At 45.3% G+C, this 17,533-nt stretch overlaps 1 protein-coding gene across 1 annotated transcript in view; it reads right to left on the reverse strand.

The window, feature by feature from the left end:
- Positions 1-17,533, reverse strand: part of DAGLA (diacylglycerol lipase alpha) — a 294,459-nt gene that overhangs the window by 204,346 nt on the left and 72,580 nt on the right. The window contains exon 2 of the mRNA XM_078680611.1: positions 17,311-17,449. Coding sequence (XP_078536737.1) covers positions 17,311-17,405 — 95 coding nt within the window. The 5' untranslated portion in view covers positions 17,406-17,449. The remainder of the gene's footprint in view (positions 1-17,310; positions 17,450-17,533) is intronic.

Below are 17,533 nucleotides of genomic sequence, written 5' to 3' on the forward strand. Positions count from 1 at the left end.
ACGGAGTTTGTGTGGGAGGTTGAGGATGAGCAGAGTTCTGGATTGTGGTGTGATGTGAGTTCTGTGTGGGAAGTTGAGGAGGAGCCAAGTTCTAGATGGTTTGTATTCAAGTGAGTTGCTTGGTGATCAGAGAGTAGAGGGTGTTCTCATAGTATAACCTGCTGGTGACTAGGGCGTGAGTGACTATTATTTTAGTGGCTTTTGGGAGCAATTTGAAGATCTTCCTCAGCATTTTCAGGGAGTGGAAGTAGGATGCAGGGAGTGTGTTGACATCTGTGATCATATCCAGTTTGCTGACGTTGGTTATTCTGAGGTTCCTGGCTTGGGATCTGAATGTGGGTGTGCATTGCAGAGTCCCATGGTGAAGTGTTATTGCTGAAGATCACTACTTTTGTCTTGTTGGTGTTGAGCTTGAGAAAGTTCGCTTTCATCCAGTTAGTGACTTTGGCCATGCAGGTGATTAACTTGTTTCTATAGTTGGGGATCTTGTCCGAGAGGGAGAGCATGTGTTGCATGTCAGCGCAGCAGAGGATGTGGATGTGTGTGCGATGACATTGGCCAGAGAGATTATGTTTGTGGTATAAAGGCTGGGGTAGAGCAATGAATCTTGAGGCACTCCACAGATCAGTTTGAGGGCTTGCAAGGAGTAAGGTGCCAGGCTGACAGCTTGTGTTCTATCTATTAAGAAGCATGGTTGGGCAGTAGGTCCCAAATCTCTGCAGAATGTATGGAGGGTAAGCGGGTGTTGAGGAGCATACATGCAAATATGGTATGTTTAATCCATTATTTATTTGTAAAGCTTTATATAGAGCGAACAAGATCCGCAAGGGTATCAGAGTGCTTTACAATACACAGTGATTGAACATTAGACGGTTGAGGTAGTATACATACCTTTGGTATTCGCTATTCAATACAAAAAAGGTAGACAGTAGCATATGGATACCATATGTGACTAGTAGTCATCGAAGAATGATCCACGAGGGAATCAGAGTGCTTTACAATACACAGCTATTAAATATTAGGTGGTTGAGGTAGAAAATATACAGTCGGTATTCGCCATTTAATAAAAAAAAGAGGTAGACAGTTGTATATGGATAGCATAGGTTACTAGTAGTCTTCATAGAAATAAAGTCTTAGGATGTGAATTTGTTCATTGGAAGCATTTTTACTTCTTTTTTGAAGGAGGTAAAGGAAGAGATTCCGCGTACCACTGGAGGAAGGGAGTTCCAAATCTTCTGTGCGATCCCGGAGAATGCATGCTGTTTGGGTGGTGTCTGGTCTGTGTGAGTATAAGTTGCAGCTGGTTTGAGTAAGCAAGTGGGGTGCTGTTGGTGCAGGAACGTTGGATGTAGGGTGAGGGAGACTACATGAGAAATTGCAGGAGGCGCAAGTGAACGCTCCTTCCATGTTGTGAGAAACGGTGTGGAAGCAGTGCAGTGCGCGGTGGTCGGGGATCGATCCAGCGCAGCAGGGTAGTGGTGGGGTGGGGTAGAACCAGGGCTCCTTGTGCTCAGCGCAGTCAACGCTCAGGCTGGCCTCCCTTTGGCACGCTAGTGGCACACACGCTGCATGTGTTTACTGCATGTACATGGTGACACCGCCAATAAATAGGTCCTGAGAGGAGCGCAGGGTACCGTGGATGGGAAAACAGTGATTTCAATTCATGTGCAGATGGATATGGGGGAAATCCAGTGACGTCACTTCCTGTGCAGAGGGATGATGGGAAATCCAGTGTTGTCACTTCCTGAGCAAATGGGCAATCAGTTAGTGAATTAGTGCATAGGCTTAAGAACAATTTGAATAGGAGTTACAGCTCACCGACGTACGGATATCCAACGACTCTGTATTCATTACCCTTCCACTTTTTAGGATCATTAAGCTGAGAAGGGCAGAGCACAGGCTATCCAGTGACAGCCTTGCGGGATCTCTTGCATATTCAGTCAGGAGTTTTCACCATTTGTACACAGTTACAAGGGCTCTCTCACAAGATCACAGACGGGTACAGTATTGTCTACTGCCTTAACAACTGTGGACACTTATGCCGTAAATTTTAGTTCTCACTCATTTAGAAACAGGGTTGTAACTTCTGCAGCAGTTTGAAGGCTTAAACCAAATCCAGTTAAGAGAGTGAGACGTGGAGGTCTTACTGTTGCAAGCATTATGTGCACTGTAATTCGCTCTGTTTCTACTATAATGATGCAAAGGTAATGTATGTGTCTTTCTTTCTAGTCCTCTAGTTATTTTAACCTGTGGTGGGGGTCGACAAGGCTTAGTCAAGGAGTCCATGATTCTTCACAAAATTAAATATTATTAGCAAATTAATAAAATACACATACATGTTGGACTTGGGCCTTAGGGCAGGTTCACCCCGAGACTTTTTGCTTGAAATGGTGACCTGGCAATGGTGATTTTAGGGATTCTGCGCACTTTCACTGTGTCCCAGTGGAAAGTGCGTGCGCACTCTGAGTGCATGTGCTGAGCTAGACCTGCCCGCCCATAGGAATGCATGGGGAATGTATGTGTCCCTGGTAGTTCCTGATGCGTGGGGTGTACAGGCTTGAGTCTGGTATGTGTGAACTCGTGAGAGTGAATGCTGCGAGATGGTGTATGCAGCATGTATGTGTCTAGAAGGGAAGTGCTACTTCTGGACATTGAGATATGTGTGCAGTGAGGGTGCTGGCGTGTGATTGGCTGGAGCTGGCTGGCATGCCAGGCTCCAGGAAGTCTGGATGAGTCTGCCCGGTGGTGAGTGGGAGATTAGCATGAGTGATGTGTGGGAGGAGTGTACCTGTGTCCTGGATGGGCTGGGTTTTCCCCACACAATGCGGGCTCCGCCCCCCTGTGGTGCATCTAATGACCCAAGCCCTGCCAGTGAATAGAGAGGGTGGTTGAGGTAAACAGAGTACTCAAGAACCAGCTGCGACTGGTTCCGCCCCCACCCTGCACCTTCAGACAAAGAGAAATGGTGTATAAAAATGGGGCTGTGTCCCCACAGATGTTGTTCTCTTCCAGGATCCAGAGGGGGCTGTTGCTGCGGCTGCTGGGCCAGAGGACCGCCACTTGGGGTGTCTCCCTGCCTGGAGACCCAGTGTGCTGGCTCTGGGCCCAGCTTTGCCCCTTACCTGCCTACAAGGACTTTTGCTGGGTCCTTTCCTGATTTATAGCGCTAGGAGCGCTTGGCTTTTCCCTCTAGCGCTTGAGAGCGCTTTATTTCGTCCTAGCGCTGGGAGCGCTGTGGTTTGTGCCCACTAGCGCTTGAGAGCGCTTTATATTGACCTGGAGCGCCTGGAAGCGCTGTGCCCGTATTTGGCGCTTGGGAGCGCTCTGTGTGCTTCAGCCGGTGCCCACCCGGCGTTGCCCTGCACCTTGCTGTATTTTTCGTGGTCAGGATCGCCGCCGCCGCCCGGCCGGAAGTCAGGCAGGCCGGGGGCGGGACGAGCGGGACACCAGGAAGCTGACGGAGTTCCCCGGGCCGCGCTCTGATTGGCTGCCGGCCCGGGATCTGCCTGGAGAGTGAGGAAGCCGGAAGCTGCATGCCGGGGCTCCCATGAGAAGGGAGAGCCCCGGGGAGAACGTGAAGAGGCCTGCAGCAGCTGTCCTGCCTCCAGCGAGGCCCCAGAGAGTAGGAGCCTCGCCCGCCGCACCCAGCCGAGGAACAGCCTCGGGGAGAAGAGCTGCAGCACCAGAGACCGGTGAGTGCCCGCCCCTCCCCTCCAGAAGCGAGTCACTTGTGCAGAGAGGCCCGTGGGGCCTCAAGTGATTCCCGAGTCCCCAGGAGGGGGACTCCAACGACGTGCCAGTGCTCTCGAGTCCCCCAGAGGGGGGGACTCCCACCCAAGGCGCCCCACGTGTTTGTTGAGCCCGGAGAGGCTCTAGACACGGCGCACTTTGTGTTGAGCCTGAAAGGCTCAAGGGGGCATTTTTCGAGAGCCCACGAGGGGCTCAGGCGCCCCCCCTTGTTGTTTTTGAGCACCGAGGTCGTGAGTGCCTGTCTATGTGGGGTAGAGCCCGGAGAGAAGGCTCGAGGCGCCAGATTGTTTTGCGAGCCAGAGAGGCTCAGGGGTCATTTATTTCACGAGCCCAGAGAGGCTCAGGAGACAGTCAGTTGGGCAGAGCCTAGAGAGGCTCCCACGTTGGCCCCATCAATTGCCACACAGCTGCCCAGCACTTCGTGGGCAGCTGCCACGTTTAGGACACTGGACACAGGGCGTCCTAGCCCCAGAGAGGCCAGTTGGCCTAGGGACAGTCACAGGTGGTGACTAATGTGAGTTTGGCGCAATTATTATTGTTTTTACACCTCTGAATGTATTGTTAATGCATCATGTGTTTTCCTCCTTACACCTCTGAATGAATGTTATCCATTGCATCATGTGTTATGTTCTTACACCCCTACAGGTATTGTGATGTGTAGGTGGTTGTTTTCTCCCTAGTACAGGTGGTGCTAGTGAGATCCTGGTTACCAGTAGTTACTGGTTGTGTTATATTTTGTGCTAAAGTAAATTTATATTTTACCTTCTAAGTGCTATTTCTGAAAGTGCTACTTCTGATTCCGGACAGTGGTCCAGGTGGCCCTGTCTTGTACATATCCCCTGTAAATTCTGCCCGTGCCTCTGGCACATTGTAAAGTGTGTGTTTTATCTAATGTGTTTTGGTGTAATACAAAGGCTATTTTTATATAACCTTGTGTGGAGTTTCCTTTGTGGTGAGTCCTGGGTGTTGTTGCTGGGGTGCGTGCGCAAATACTTAACTTACATCGCCTCCAAGTTTAGCCTTGCTGCTCGCGCCACGTTACCTAGAGGGTGAGCAGGGGTTATCTTGGCGTGTAACTCCCTTGCCCTGACTTGGGAGTGGTGGTCTCTGACTGACTTTGGCGAGAGCCCTGGCCAGCCTGGGATCCCATTTCCAACAATACATAAAAAGCAAAATCGAAAGTTTTAAAATGCTCTGTAAATGTAATGGAATTTGAAACTAAAATCTATAAATCAAATTCTTAGCTTAAGTCATACGACCAGCACAAATACAGCCAACAGAATCTAGTATTCACTGTTATGTGTCCACAAAAAGAGAGCATTCATTACCAGCTAAAAAAGATAAAGTGATAGGCTATAGTCTAGCACATTGCTTCAAGGTGGGGGAAGGCGAGACACACCGTGAAAAAAAACTATTCGCAAGGAGCTCACACTGTCTGAACTGATAATTTTGAAAAATGTAGGTAGCAGCTGGCTGAGCTTGGCACAAGAGCTGTCATCATATTACTCCTATAAAAATTCAAGAATGATTCTGTCTGGAAGATGTATTAACACCAAAAAAAGATTTAGAAAACCAACTTTTATTATAAGGAATCCAGCCCCTTATCAAAAAAGTTGGTTTTCTAAATCGTTTGGTACCAATATGTCATCCTGACAGAATCATTCTGGAATTAGACCTAGATTCTGAGGGTTACCGAGTCCAATCAGTGTATATTTACTGCATTATTCATGGAAGACATCACTTGGCTAGCATGTAAGGTACCCTGGACATCTATTACATGGTCACAGAATATCCCCAGAAGGGTCTGGAAACAATGGAACTATTTAAAAGGTTTACTTTTTATCTGTGAAGCGCCTTAACAGTTTTAAATCCATGCTATTCAATACATATCATTTCAAGTGTATCCCACATGGCAGCTTGAGAGGTGAGTAGTATCTAGAAAGTGTTCATTTATCTCAGTGGGGCAACTAGATGTTTGTCAACTCATTGGTTTCTCTGACTTTTCATCTTCTGTCTGTTGCATGAGAGATGGCCAAATGGTTGGTAACACACAGTCGGCTCGCCACGTAGGAGGGGAGCACACTTAGAAAATTTAGCATGGGCCTTTTTGACAAAGGCTGTAGGGTTTGCGAGGTGGAGTAGACTGAATGAGCGGAGAATCATGAGTCTCTACTACAGTTTTTTGTAATATTGCAACTACTTTATATTTTGCACTGTAAATAATGCCTTCTGTTCACGAACATTTGCTTGATTGCACCAAGTGCTTCTGTGCATTAGAACTCTTTACTTGTGGGGGGATTGTAATAACTGAAGAATTTCTATTTTGTTTATATTTAACGAGTTTGAACAGCTCTTGCAACACACACACTGTACATAGTAATAAAAAGGTGGCACCCTTGTAAAATAAAACGAAAGAAAGGTACCACAGAGAGGGAATATGTGATCAAGTATTAATGGACTGCCACATAGACATACATGACATGCTAATAAACATCAATATATCACAGTATCTGTATTTATGGAGGAGTCAAAGTTAGATGGGGAAAGTCAAGTAAAAAAGTGGAGGATAAAAGAAATTACACGATGGAGTAGTTTGCCAAATGTTGAGATTTTTAGGTGTGAAAATGTAGTGTAAGGTTCTTTGCAACACACAGAAAGGAGGTAGCTGAAGGGGTCAATCTAGAGACAAGGACAAAAATCCTAAAAGATCTTAACTTTGAAGGTGCCAAAGGTACAGTTAAAATGTGTGGGTTGGAGAGCAGTTAGTAAACCCTACTTTAAAATTGATATCCAAGCAATAGCTCCCCAGAAGGGGGTCTGCGAAACATATCAGACCAGAAGGTCCAGAAGGACAGAACGGGCAAAACATTTATCACGACGGACCTGACCATCCAGGAAATAATGTTTTATCAACGTATGCAAGAACACCCACGTTGCTGCCTGAAAAATGTCCAAAACAGGGGCTCCACAAGCAAACGCAGTGTTCACAGTCTTGGCTTTGGTAGAATCAGCATGCAAGCTCTCATGGGGTTGTTTTTTGGCCAATGCATAGCATATCTTTATGCAGAGCACTATCTATTGTGAGGTGGACCATTTCTGCACTGCTTTACCTTTCTTCGTCTGACATACACTACAAAAAGTTCAATGTCCACCTGGAGCTCTTTTGCATGATCAAGGTAGAATTACAATGGTCTTTTGGGCCCAGAAGGTGGAGCCTCTCCTCCTCTTTGGAAGGATGAGGCAAAGCAAAGACGGTATGCAAAGTGATATTTTTGGCCTACATGAAAAGTGTCACAACCTTCAGAAAGGATGCAGCATGGGTTCGCAGAACCAGCCTGTCTCTGTAAAGTGTTGCATAAGGAGGGTGCACATAGTGCCTACAGTTCGTGGGCCCTCCTGGCTAATGAAAAGCCATCTTGATGAAGTGTGCAGTTGTGTAGCGGCTCGAAGGGGTGCACATAAGAAAGACCAGGACCAGGTTAAGAACCCATTGGGGCATGATGAATGGCCTGGGAGGGAACATATGCTGAAGACCTCTAAAGAACCTAGTCACAACCAATGACTTTTTAAACAAAAAAGGTTAATCTGGCAAACACAAGAATGCATAAATGGTGGAACCTTGCTGGGCCAGCAAATGAACAAACAATAGAACTTGGGCTAAGGATGCAGAAATATCAAAGGAAAAAGGCTATCCATGCCAATCGAATCGCCCGAACAGGTTGTTGTGGAGCCCGGACTCCGCCAGAGACCAGAATCACCTGATCTCCACCTCTCCCACATAGCCACTCCATCTCAGGAGTGACACATCTGTTGTTACAGTCAACTCCGTTGGGGAAGGGAGAGGAGTCTGCCACTGAACCAACTGCGATTCCTCAGCTACCAATGCAGGTCTTTTGCAGTTCCTGCCAAGAGCAGGACCAGGTCAGAAAGATTTTCCTGATGCTGTGCCCACTGGAACCTCAGGTCCCACTGCAGGCATGTGTCACTAGCAGGATGCAGGAGGCCATGAGGCCCAACAGCCTCAGAGTCAGTCTTTTCGAAATCGAGGATACAGGCAGAAACATCAGAATCATAGCCTGAATATCTTGGACTCGCCACTCAGAAGGATAGACCTGAAACTACACTGTGTCCAGAACAGCTCAGATGTAAGGGAGCATCTCAGAGTGTCAGGTGTGACTTTGGTACGTTGATAGTGAAGCACAATGAATGTAAGAGGACTGCCATAGTCTGGAGTTGGGAGACAACCGCCTGGGATGAGCCCATCTTCAACAGCCAATCTTAGAGTTAGGGGAAGACTGTAACCACTGACCTACGCAGATGTGCAGTAAACACCATCACATTGGTGAACACCTATGGGGCACTGGCAAGGGCAAAGGGCAGCACAGTGAACTGAAAATGCTCGGAGCCCACAGTAATCCGCAGGTAACGTCTCTGGGCAGGCAGGATGGTGATGTAGAAATAAGCGTCCAACAAGCTCAAGGCCACCATCTAGTTTCCAGGGCAGACAGGACCTGAGCTAATGTGAGCATTTTTAATTTTCCTTCTTCAAGAAGACATGGAGAAAGGACATTTCTAGCACAGGATGGAGATCTCCGTCCTTTTTGGGCACAGGAAAGTAGCCAGAATAGCAACTATGACCTACTTCTGATACAAGCACCCTTTTGATGGCTCCTTTGGCGAAAATAGCCAACATTCCCTGACATAACTAGGATAGATGGTCCTCCATCAGCCTGTCATAAGTGGGGGGCCTGGGGGTTTCAAGAAAGGGGATGGAGGAGCCCCTCTGGACAATTTGTAGAACCTACTTGTCTGATGCTATGCTCTGCTGGAACGGCAGGTGATGGCGGATCCTGCCCTTCACCAGATGCCTGTGTTGGTATAAGGCGAACTAAAGTGTTTTTGAGGCTGCAGCTGCTCTGAGGATGGGGCCAACTTACCAGACCTTGGGCTGGTGTTCCCACATGGTTTGTGAGAACCGAGTCTATGGCTACAATAAGGTTGGGAAGCCTGTCTAACTTGGTGACTGGGAAGGAAAGGACAGGACTGGTAGCTCCGCCATAGCCACAGAAGGAGTGAAAGGCAGACCAGGGTTAGTCGGGCCATGGAGAGGCTTAAAGGCCTGGCCGTAGCTTCTGCTGTTTTTAGAGTGCTCCTGCACTGTGTCTGCCTTATCACTAAGAAGGCGAGTGCCATCAAGGGGCATGTGCACAAGGGAAGCTTGGACATCCCCGCAAAGGCCAGGAGTCCTCAATGAGGCATGACATCAAAGGGCCACCAACAATGCAAACGCTCTGCCCAGTGAATCGGCCATGTCCAGTCCACATCTCATGGTGAATTTTGATGCATCTTGCCCGTCTGAGAGTATGGCTTGGGCCTCCTCTGAGACAATAGGCAGCACTTGCACAACAAATCCCATGCAAGAGGAGTGTATCGGTCCAAAAGGCACGCAGTGTTCACCGATCACGGTGCTAGGCGGGTGGATAAGAACATTCTCTTGCCAAAGGTATCCAGCCTTTTATATTGGCTATCAGGTGGAGTGGCAGGGAACGTACCAGGGTTGATCCTGGAGTTGAAGGCTTGGACCGCCATGCTCTACGGGATGAGGTACAGGGTGAGGAAACTGAGGTCCCTGGGAGTCTGGAGTTGGGAGACAACTGCCTGAGATGAGCCCATCTTCAACAGCCAATCTTAGAGTTGGGGGAAGACTTTTACCACTGACCTCCGCAGATGTGCAGTAAACACCATCACATTGGTGAACACCTGAGGGGCACTGGCAAGGGCAAAGGGCAGCACAGTGAACTGAAAATGCTCGGAGCCCACAGTAATCCGCAGGTAGCAGGCAATTGTCCTGTGCACCGTAGCCCCTGTGCAGGGCTTGGACCAGGCCCGAAGCAAACCATTCATACGGGCTTCATTAAATGGGAGTAGAGGTTCAGAGGGGCAACTCCAGGCTAAAGCACCTACGTCAAGATGTTTGTCTTGACTGCCGCCAAGGGAAGCTGAAGGTCCAGGACCTCAGCCGCCCTGCGCACCACCATTCCTCATTTGCCACAGTAGGAGGAAAGACCAAGCCAATGTCCCGGGAGGTGTCTAACCAAGTGGCATCACCAGTTTATCATAGCAATTGTCCTCTGGTTCATCTAGGCAGTGATTGAATGAATAAGGATCCTCAAACCCCTTCCATTCGTCTCCTTCTTCAGGCAAGTCGAAAGTAAAAGGTACTGGCTCAGACTCGGACGGCAAGGTACCGGCAGCCACAAGAGTCTACGTCGAGCGATGTGAATCCGGCTCCATATCGGAGTCGAGAATGATGACTGGGTTGGCGTTGCTGCGGGCCTTGCCTGTGTTGGGCACAACAGCACTGGAGTAGACTCCAAGGAAGGTTGCGGTCTCGCGTGTGGAGTAATTCTGGATCTGACACCAGATACATGGAGCTCAACTGATGCCAGGAGCGAACCAACCAGCGGAAATCCAGTAGGGGTTCCCCCTGATCCATGGGGCCCGAAGATGCTCCGGAGTGGTCAGGCCACCTGAATTTGAGGTGCAAGCCCTCATAAAACTCCTTGAGCTGGGCAGGGGTCACTCTGGCTCAAGGGTTTGTTCGACATCGGGTGGCAAAAGGCTTCAAGGATTCAGTGCTTTGGGACTCATGGTGCAGCAGTCCTCATAGGTCTTTGAGTTGAGGTCTGCTCCCAGCAGCACTAATAAACCAAGTGTGGGTCTTTCACAGACATTTTCAGGTGACAGGCAACACAGGGTTTGAAAATCTTTGGTTTATTTGAAGATCCCCAAGTACCCCAGGAGAAATTAATCTCAAAAATACTTTGACAAAACATTTAAAAAACTCAGTCAAAAAGTGACTGGCTCTGCCAGATCTTCGCTGACTGGCGCGGAAAGAAAAGAACTGCGGGCAGCATGCTGGGGTGACACCTATATAGGCACTGTACACATCACTTCTGGCGCAGACGACGAGTGACGCAGAGCCAAACGACACCACCTACCGGTGCACAGGGGTACTGCTTGACAATTTCCAGATCCAGCCTGATGCCTGTGGAATATTCTAAGGTAAGAAATCTGCAGCTAGATTTCTCTATCAGATAATTGGTTACTTTATGAGGTACAATATGAATAACTTGTATTTTAGCAGGTGATGAGAATTAATGAAATGACTTTATACCATCTAGACTTGCTGTTTATTGACTGATTCTTGTCTCAGCATTCCATCCATCACTTTTTTTTATACTTTAGTTTGTCGCTCTAAGTGGGACGGGTATTTCCAGACATGCTCACTGTGTCACTGGAACCAAGTTGTGCCTGGCCGATGAGCCCATAACTAGGGCAAAACCAGACCTGGTTTGCTTGTGTTCCAGTTCAGGGAGGAACTGGCTTGGCAGTTTGGGCTGGATTGTTCCAATTGGAGCAGGGTCACATCTTATTTGTACATAGCTGGATCAAAAATGAGATGACAAGGAGTGCAAAAGAACGATGGACTGGAATGCAGGCAGAGTAATTGCCATTGGCTGATATTAATTCAAGAATTCCATCCATCACTTTTTTCTATATCTTTTATTTATTCTGGTCTCAGCATAGTCAACAATTTTCCAAGCAGATACATTTTGCATTAAGATGATGTCAGCCTATGGGTTATGATATGCCACCAGAATATACACATGCTCTTCGATCATATGTAGCGCCTCATATCGATTTCAGAGTTTGGGCACTCACCGTGCACCGATCTGGAATTTTTCGGAGTCTGGCAGTCTAAAATCATGGAGCATGGTCAGAATAGCTGCCACAAGGACTGATTTGTATCTCATAGAACTCATGTGCGCCTCAGCTTATCCCTGTCAAAATTGCCTTGGCATGGGTATGTTGGAAAACAGAGTCAAACTGATGGACTCCATAACTAAGGCCCACCAGACAGGACACTCATTCGCATTTCTCATTTGAGCAGCATGTATTCTGCTCGTTTCCTTATTAAACAGGACCACTTCTAGTAATTGAGAATTTATACTCCCTACTCTATAAAAACACTATCTCTGTATGTTTCATCTAATACACTCTTTGCAGCTTGATGTTACTTAAGAATTCATATGCTTTTCATATTAATTCCAATTACAGATTGAATTCGAAATAAACCCATAGTTGACAAACAATCTTAAGGACAGTGAATGGAAAAAACGTTTGCAACTAAATACCTTGTAATCAACTAAAACCCATTTTTTCCATGTTTTAATGTCTCTTAAAATGTTCTTATTAGGCAGTGACATGTCAGCTCATCCTTCGTTTACAACGATTGGATGGGTCACATGCAACTCCATAACAGGTATGCAGTTGTAAGGCTAGTGTTACATATAAGAAGCCTCTCTTTTCTTTTTAATTAATTGGTTATAGATTCACATGGTTTGCATAAAGATGTAACTGAATGTGGAGAGGCAGATTACCTTAGTAGGCCACGGAGATTGTTTAACCGAACTAGCATTTTGTCTTGCATCAGAATACAGCAAGTATTGGCAAAGCCAATTGGTCTGTCCTCTGAGAAGCACACGATTGAGAGAGGAACATGGAGCACGGTGGAGGAGAAAAGTACAAGAACAAGACAGCTGGAAAACACATGCACGATCTCATGCTGTGGTTAACTAAAAATACAAAAAGTCGTTCTTTAAAAGTAACAAGTCAAAGGATACAAGTAATGATTCCATGTCCTTGGGGAAGGACAAACAAAAGACGAAGGAAAGTTTACATAAGATAACAAATAAAAAGGAAGCAATTGAGAGTGACAAAGTAAATCAATGGTAACCAATGGGTGGGATGCAAGCCCACTGTAAGCTGACAATAGGTATTTTCGCAAACAGACAGCTTGCTCTGTCTGTAAGGTGATACCTAAAATTGCATGTAGCCGCGGAATGGGCGGAACCTCATTCTGTCACTTAAGTCTTCAGAATATTGCCTAGGAACCAGCCACAGTGGCTTGGCCCTTGTAGAATTTGCTCTTTTTGTACTTTGCAATCGTTATCTTAAAGTGATAACATTAGCATATGGCATGCCACAATCCACTTCGGTAGGTGTCCCTTTGAATGCATTTTCCTCTGCCTGATGGTTCGAAGGCAACGAATAATAGATGAGTGCTTTTAATGTTTGCTGTCACTGTAATATCTTAATGCTCTTCAGGCATCCAGCATACGAAGACTGTTCTGCATGTGTCTTAGTTGGAATACTGGGTGAGCAATGCCTTGGTCGATAGGCCATCCGTAGGATTGCTTAAAACTCACCTAGAGACTGAACACGTTCTCCAAACCCAAAATATACCAATAGAAGAAGCGCGTGCTTTCATCCCATGCCCCTGAACCAAAGATGCTAAGATCCACCCTTGTATTTTTTTTATTAAATTCACAATAAGAGACCCTTTGCAACAAAAGGATACGTGTCATTATACATGTGTCCTTGCATACATTCTTCCGCCTCACCATCTTTCTTCTCAACCCATCCTGCGGAGTCGGATTGTATACCGTGTATTAATAATTCATGATGCCACATGACTTTACAAAACGTCACCAATACTTTAGAGTAAGTCGATCATTTTGCAAATCTAGAGTGCGCTATTTCTAGCAACCTGTGAAACCATAAATACGAGCCAGTATTAACAAAGCACTGCAACATGACCAAACAAAGAAATACTGCACTAATAAACTGCTCACTGCCGGGGACTGAACAGAACACAACGCTCCTCCTGCCTGTAAAAGTGTCAGGGGAAGTGAAATCATTAAACACCACCTGGCCAATTTTTCTCTAGCTCACATGAGCCTATGATATTTTTTCAAAATGACAAAGCATGAACAAAACGTATACCCCAAGGGGAACGCCATGAAACTATTTGTACAGTTAAAAAGCAAATAGAACGTTAATGTGTATATAAGGAGGAAATATAAACATGCTTTCAGTGTTGATTCATTTTCTTTTTCAGTAGGGACCTCTGAACTTTTCTTTTAATGGTCAGTTAATTCCTAAATTAGGTACACGAAAATCTAACACCGGCTCCTTTTCTTTGGGAAGGCTGCAGTTTCACTGTAGCGGTTGTGTCCGTCTAGAAAGAAACTTTGACGCTAATTCCAGTTTGGTGAGATAGTAAAAGTGCGTTTTACCCATTAAAAAAAAAATTATGAAGCTCGCATCGCGAATATTTTTAGTAAAAAAAATAATAATAATAAGGGAGATTAGTTCTCTGCTAGTAGTGCCGTGTGGCCCTACATATTCAACAATATTTAGTTGTAGCAAATCCTCCTACTGCATGGCAAGCCAAACATGTCTTCAATGTTTTACAACACCGCCCCATTTCTTCTTCTTTCGCTGTTGTTCACACGAACATAGTGGGTCATGTTGGTCACATAATCTTCTAGCTTCTCTCAAGTTTCTTCAGGATGTATATACGTCTGTTCATTAAACAATCTTTCCATTTTGCAGTTCTCAACTTTCTGCTTAATCCCGCTACCTCCTTTATCCTTTTTCGGAAGCAGTTTTTGCTCTTTTTTGTTCATTTATTAGGATACTAACTCCAGGAGATTTAGGCAAGTAGCTATGTTTTTTCATCCCAGACCGCAGTTTCTTGCCATTTTTCTATTACCAAGTTTTTTCATGTTAATTTCCGGAAGAAAAATTACACAAGCCTGGAAACTTCTTAGAAGAAAGATTTATTTTTCTTTTGTTTGACAGGAATGTTATACCGTTTACATTCTACGAAACAACATTTATAAAGTCTGACATGTTTGGACTCATCGTTCAAGCTGTGGAAGCTTATGAGTGATGCCAAAAGGCAAGCAAAACACAGGTTTTTAAAGACTTAGAGAAGACTGGTAAGAGGTAATACCAAGCTGTGTCGATTAAGGCCTACCAAGTGATGGACGATACGATGCAGAAATGAACTAAAATATATCTCCTATGCATTATCTACTATATACAAGTTATCAAGTTGTAGGCTTCGTAGAATAAGGCCAGGATGGTGCATTATTATCCATTACGGATTTTCACATCCTCTTCAGTCTTCTAGAGGGGGAAACTACTTTCAAAGTCAAGTTTATGAGATACAGAGACTGGAATTAACGCTTTCTGGAATCCAAGATAGTCTTCCAGTTTCCTCTCTTGCATCACAATAGCGTTACAAAGCTTGGAGATCTGCACAAAGGAAGTGGCACCGCCTGTTCGATGATTCCTGCAGCTGGGGGACCGATGTCTGCAGGAAGATGGGCCGTACGCTGCGGGCAGCCCAATGCACGAGTACCTTGAATTAGATCTGCCGGCCACTAAAAGCCAATGTAGGAGGTGGAGGAGAAGTCGGACTGCTGACTTCTGCATCACCAGAGGCTGGCAGAGGAGTAAATTGACTGCCCAGAATACAACCCTGGTAGGTGCCAGAGTCTTAAAGAGGGCGATCCGTGGTTTAAGGATCTTAGCTAATGTACTGTATCCTGTTGATGGCCAGCAAGCCATGATATCCATGTTCAATGGCTGAGCATGTAAAAGCTGCTTAAACCGGGAAGCTACCATGCAATCTGTATAAGTACTGTTCATAACAAGGTTGTTGTAAGATTTAGCATCAGGACATCTTAGGCAGTTTTTACCTACAAGTACCAACGTTTGACTACATGACTCTGAGCTTTAGACCTCCTAAAAAAGCCAAGATTTCCTGCTGTGCTAAAGTGCTATTTACCAGCACTGGCAAAGGTGCAGTTTAGACTCCATCTAAAGCCACACAACAGTGATGTGTAGACCCATCCCAACTCATATAAATAAAAATACTAAGGATGGCCATACAGAATTAAAACAAGTCTTAAATGTTTCTGTGGCATGGTGTAGTGGGGCACGTCCTGTAATATAGAAAGATCAAGCCTGACTCAAATGTTCGTAAACCGGACATCAAGCCATACTCATGGAAACCAACATCCAGTATATAGAGAAAACATCTACAAACCAAGAGTACCAAATCGAGCAAGGAGGAAAGTGGAGTACTGGATAGAACAAGGAGGGTTCCCACAGTAAATATTTACATTTTCACAAAGGGGCACTCAAGAAATTAAAATTTACTGGAACTAGGCTCGGCGGACAAAACACAAAATGCTGGCTTGAGATCTGTGCCTGGGTCTACAAACCTCATGACACAAAAGGGGCTTTTTTAAATGTTTGCCACAGTACAAGTCATCTGGACCCCTTCCAACATCCTTCCTGCAATCAGGAAATGGTTTGCCTTCCCATTGTGCCTCCCTGCATTTTTCTTTCCTGGACAAAAGAAATAGTGCTTTCGTATACTGTAATGGCAGTAGCAATAAAAAAAATGTAGTTGCATCCTTGCAATCACATTGCTCTGGTCTATGGACTCTACCTGGGACTCCGAACCCAGACTGGGTAAAAAAATCCCTCGTCAAATCAGTGTCCTTTATTTTTTCAATTTTTGTTTGACAAATTGGGCAAATCCAATATGGTAGTCCAACTGTCACAATGTCTACCATAAAACATTTTTTAACCTTATTTGGCCCCTAGATCTTTGTTTTTTCCAACAAAAATGGCTCAATGTATGGTCAACAAACCACAAAGGATAGAGATTGCGACCAGGCTGGGTGAAAATCCATACAGCAGTTTTTGCTGAAGGTGGAACAGACGTTTCTGTATGGGACTTAACATTAGGTCCAGCAATTTTCTGAACACTCCCTACCCCCCAAAAAAAACGTTTGCCCCTTAACAGATCTTCACAAAACTCTTCTGGATCAAGTCAATGTGGCTTAAACAGATGTAAGCAAAGTTTCATGCAATTTTCTAAAATGGGAAAAAAGTTACCAAAGAAAATGCCTTTCTTATGGGTCAGAACGATGTAACTTTAACTCCGGAGTTGCCATTGCTGACCACGTAGTATATAGAAGTCAAAATCTCTACTGAAGGTGTGTGTTTTTATCCTAGACTGAACGCCTTTGCTGGCGCTTCTCATTTAATAAAGTTATTAGACTAATCTTTTGTCTTTACAAAGATTTTGTTTCGTACATGAAGCTTCTTTAGAATGTTCAGTGAGAGGCATTTTATTGTGCTAATCTTTATCTTTCAGTTAATTTGTACTTTTTATGCTCTGCATTATCTTAGAAAGACATTTTTAAAAAGGTACACCAACTAAGTAAGGATGACGTTTTATGGTGCTATGTTTTTCCAAATCCTGATAAAGAAATCAATAAACGTGAACTTGAGTCTAGTTTGTCGTTGAATTTTGCCTGGGGTGATAAAGAGCAGAGTTTATTCTGCAAGGTTATTTAACTCTTCCTCAGGTTGGGTTTCACAACCTTTGCCACTATGACGGAATCCATCAAGAGGAATCCTTTTACAGGGGACTGTGGGGTAGCCGGAATTTAAAGCTATCCCAAAACAACCAAGCTCTTGTTTAAAACATGCTCAAAACTGGACTACGGCCACTCAAAGTAACTAATCATTTGCGGCCCTGCAATTTGCAGGGAAATGAAGGACTAAGGAGGTAGATACGCATATCAACTGGATTAAAATTTGCTTTTACAGTTACTGGAGACTCACCAGGTGGTGTGCAGTACAAAGAGGAAGATCGCTGGCAGTACCAGGTCATCACTTCCTACGGACCATCGCCGGCGGAAAACCACAATCCCTGGCATGGCTAGTAGATCCGACAACCCTCACCTGAGAGGGCCATCACCTCCTGGATGAAAAGAATAAGAGAGAAGGCAGGATGAGGTTATAAAACTGCATTGAAACAGGTAATCACAAACAAGAAAGTTATTTG

The sequence above is a fragment of the Lissotriton helveticus genome, chromosome 3_1 (genome assembly GCF_964261635.1).
Source record: "Lissotriton helveticus chromosome 3_1, aLisHel1.1, whole genome shotgun sequence".
NCBI lineage: Eukaryota > Metazoa > Chordata > Amphibia > Caudata > Salamandridae > Lissotriton > Lissotriton helveticus.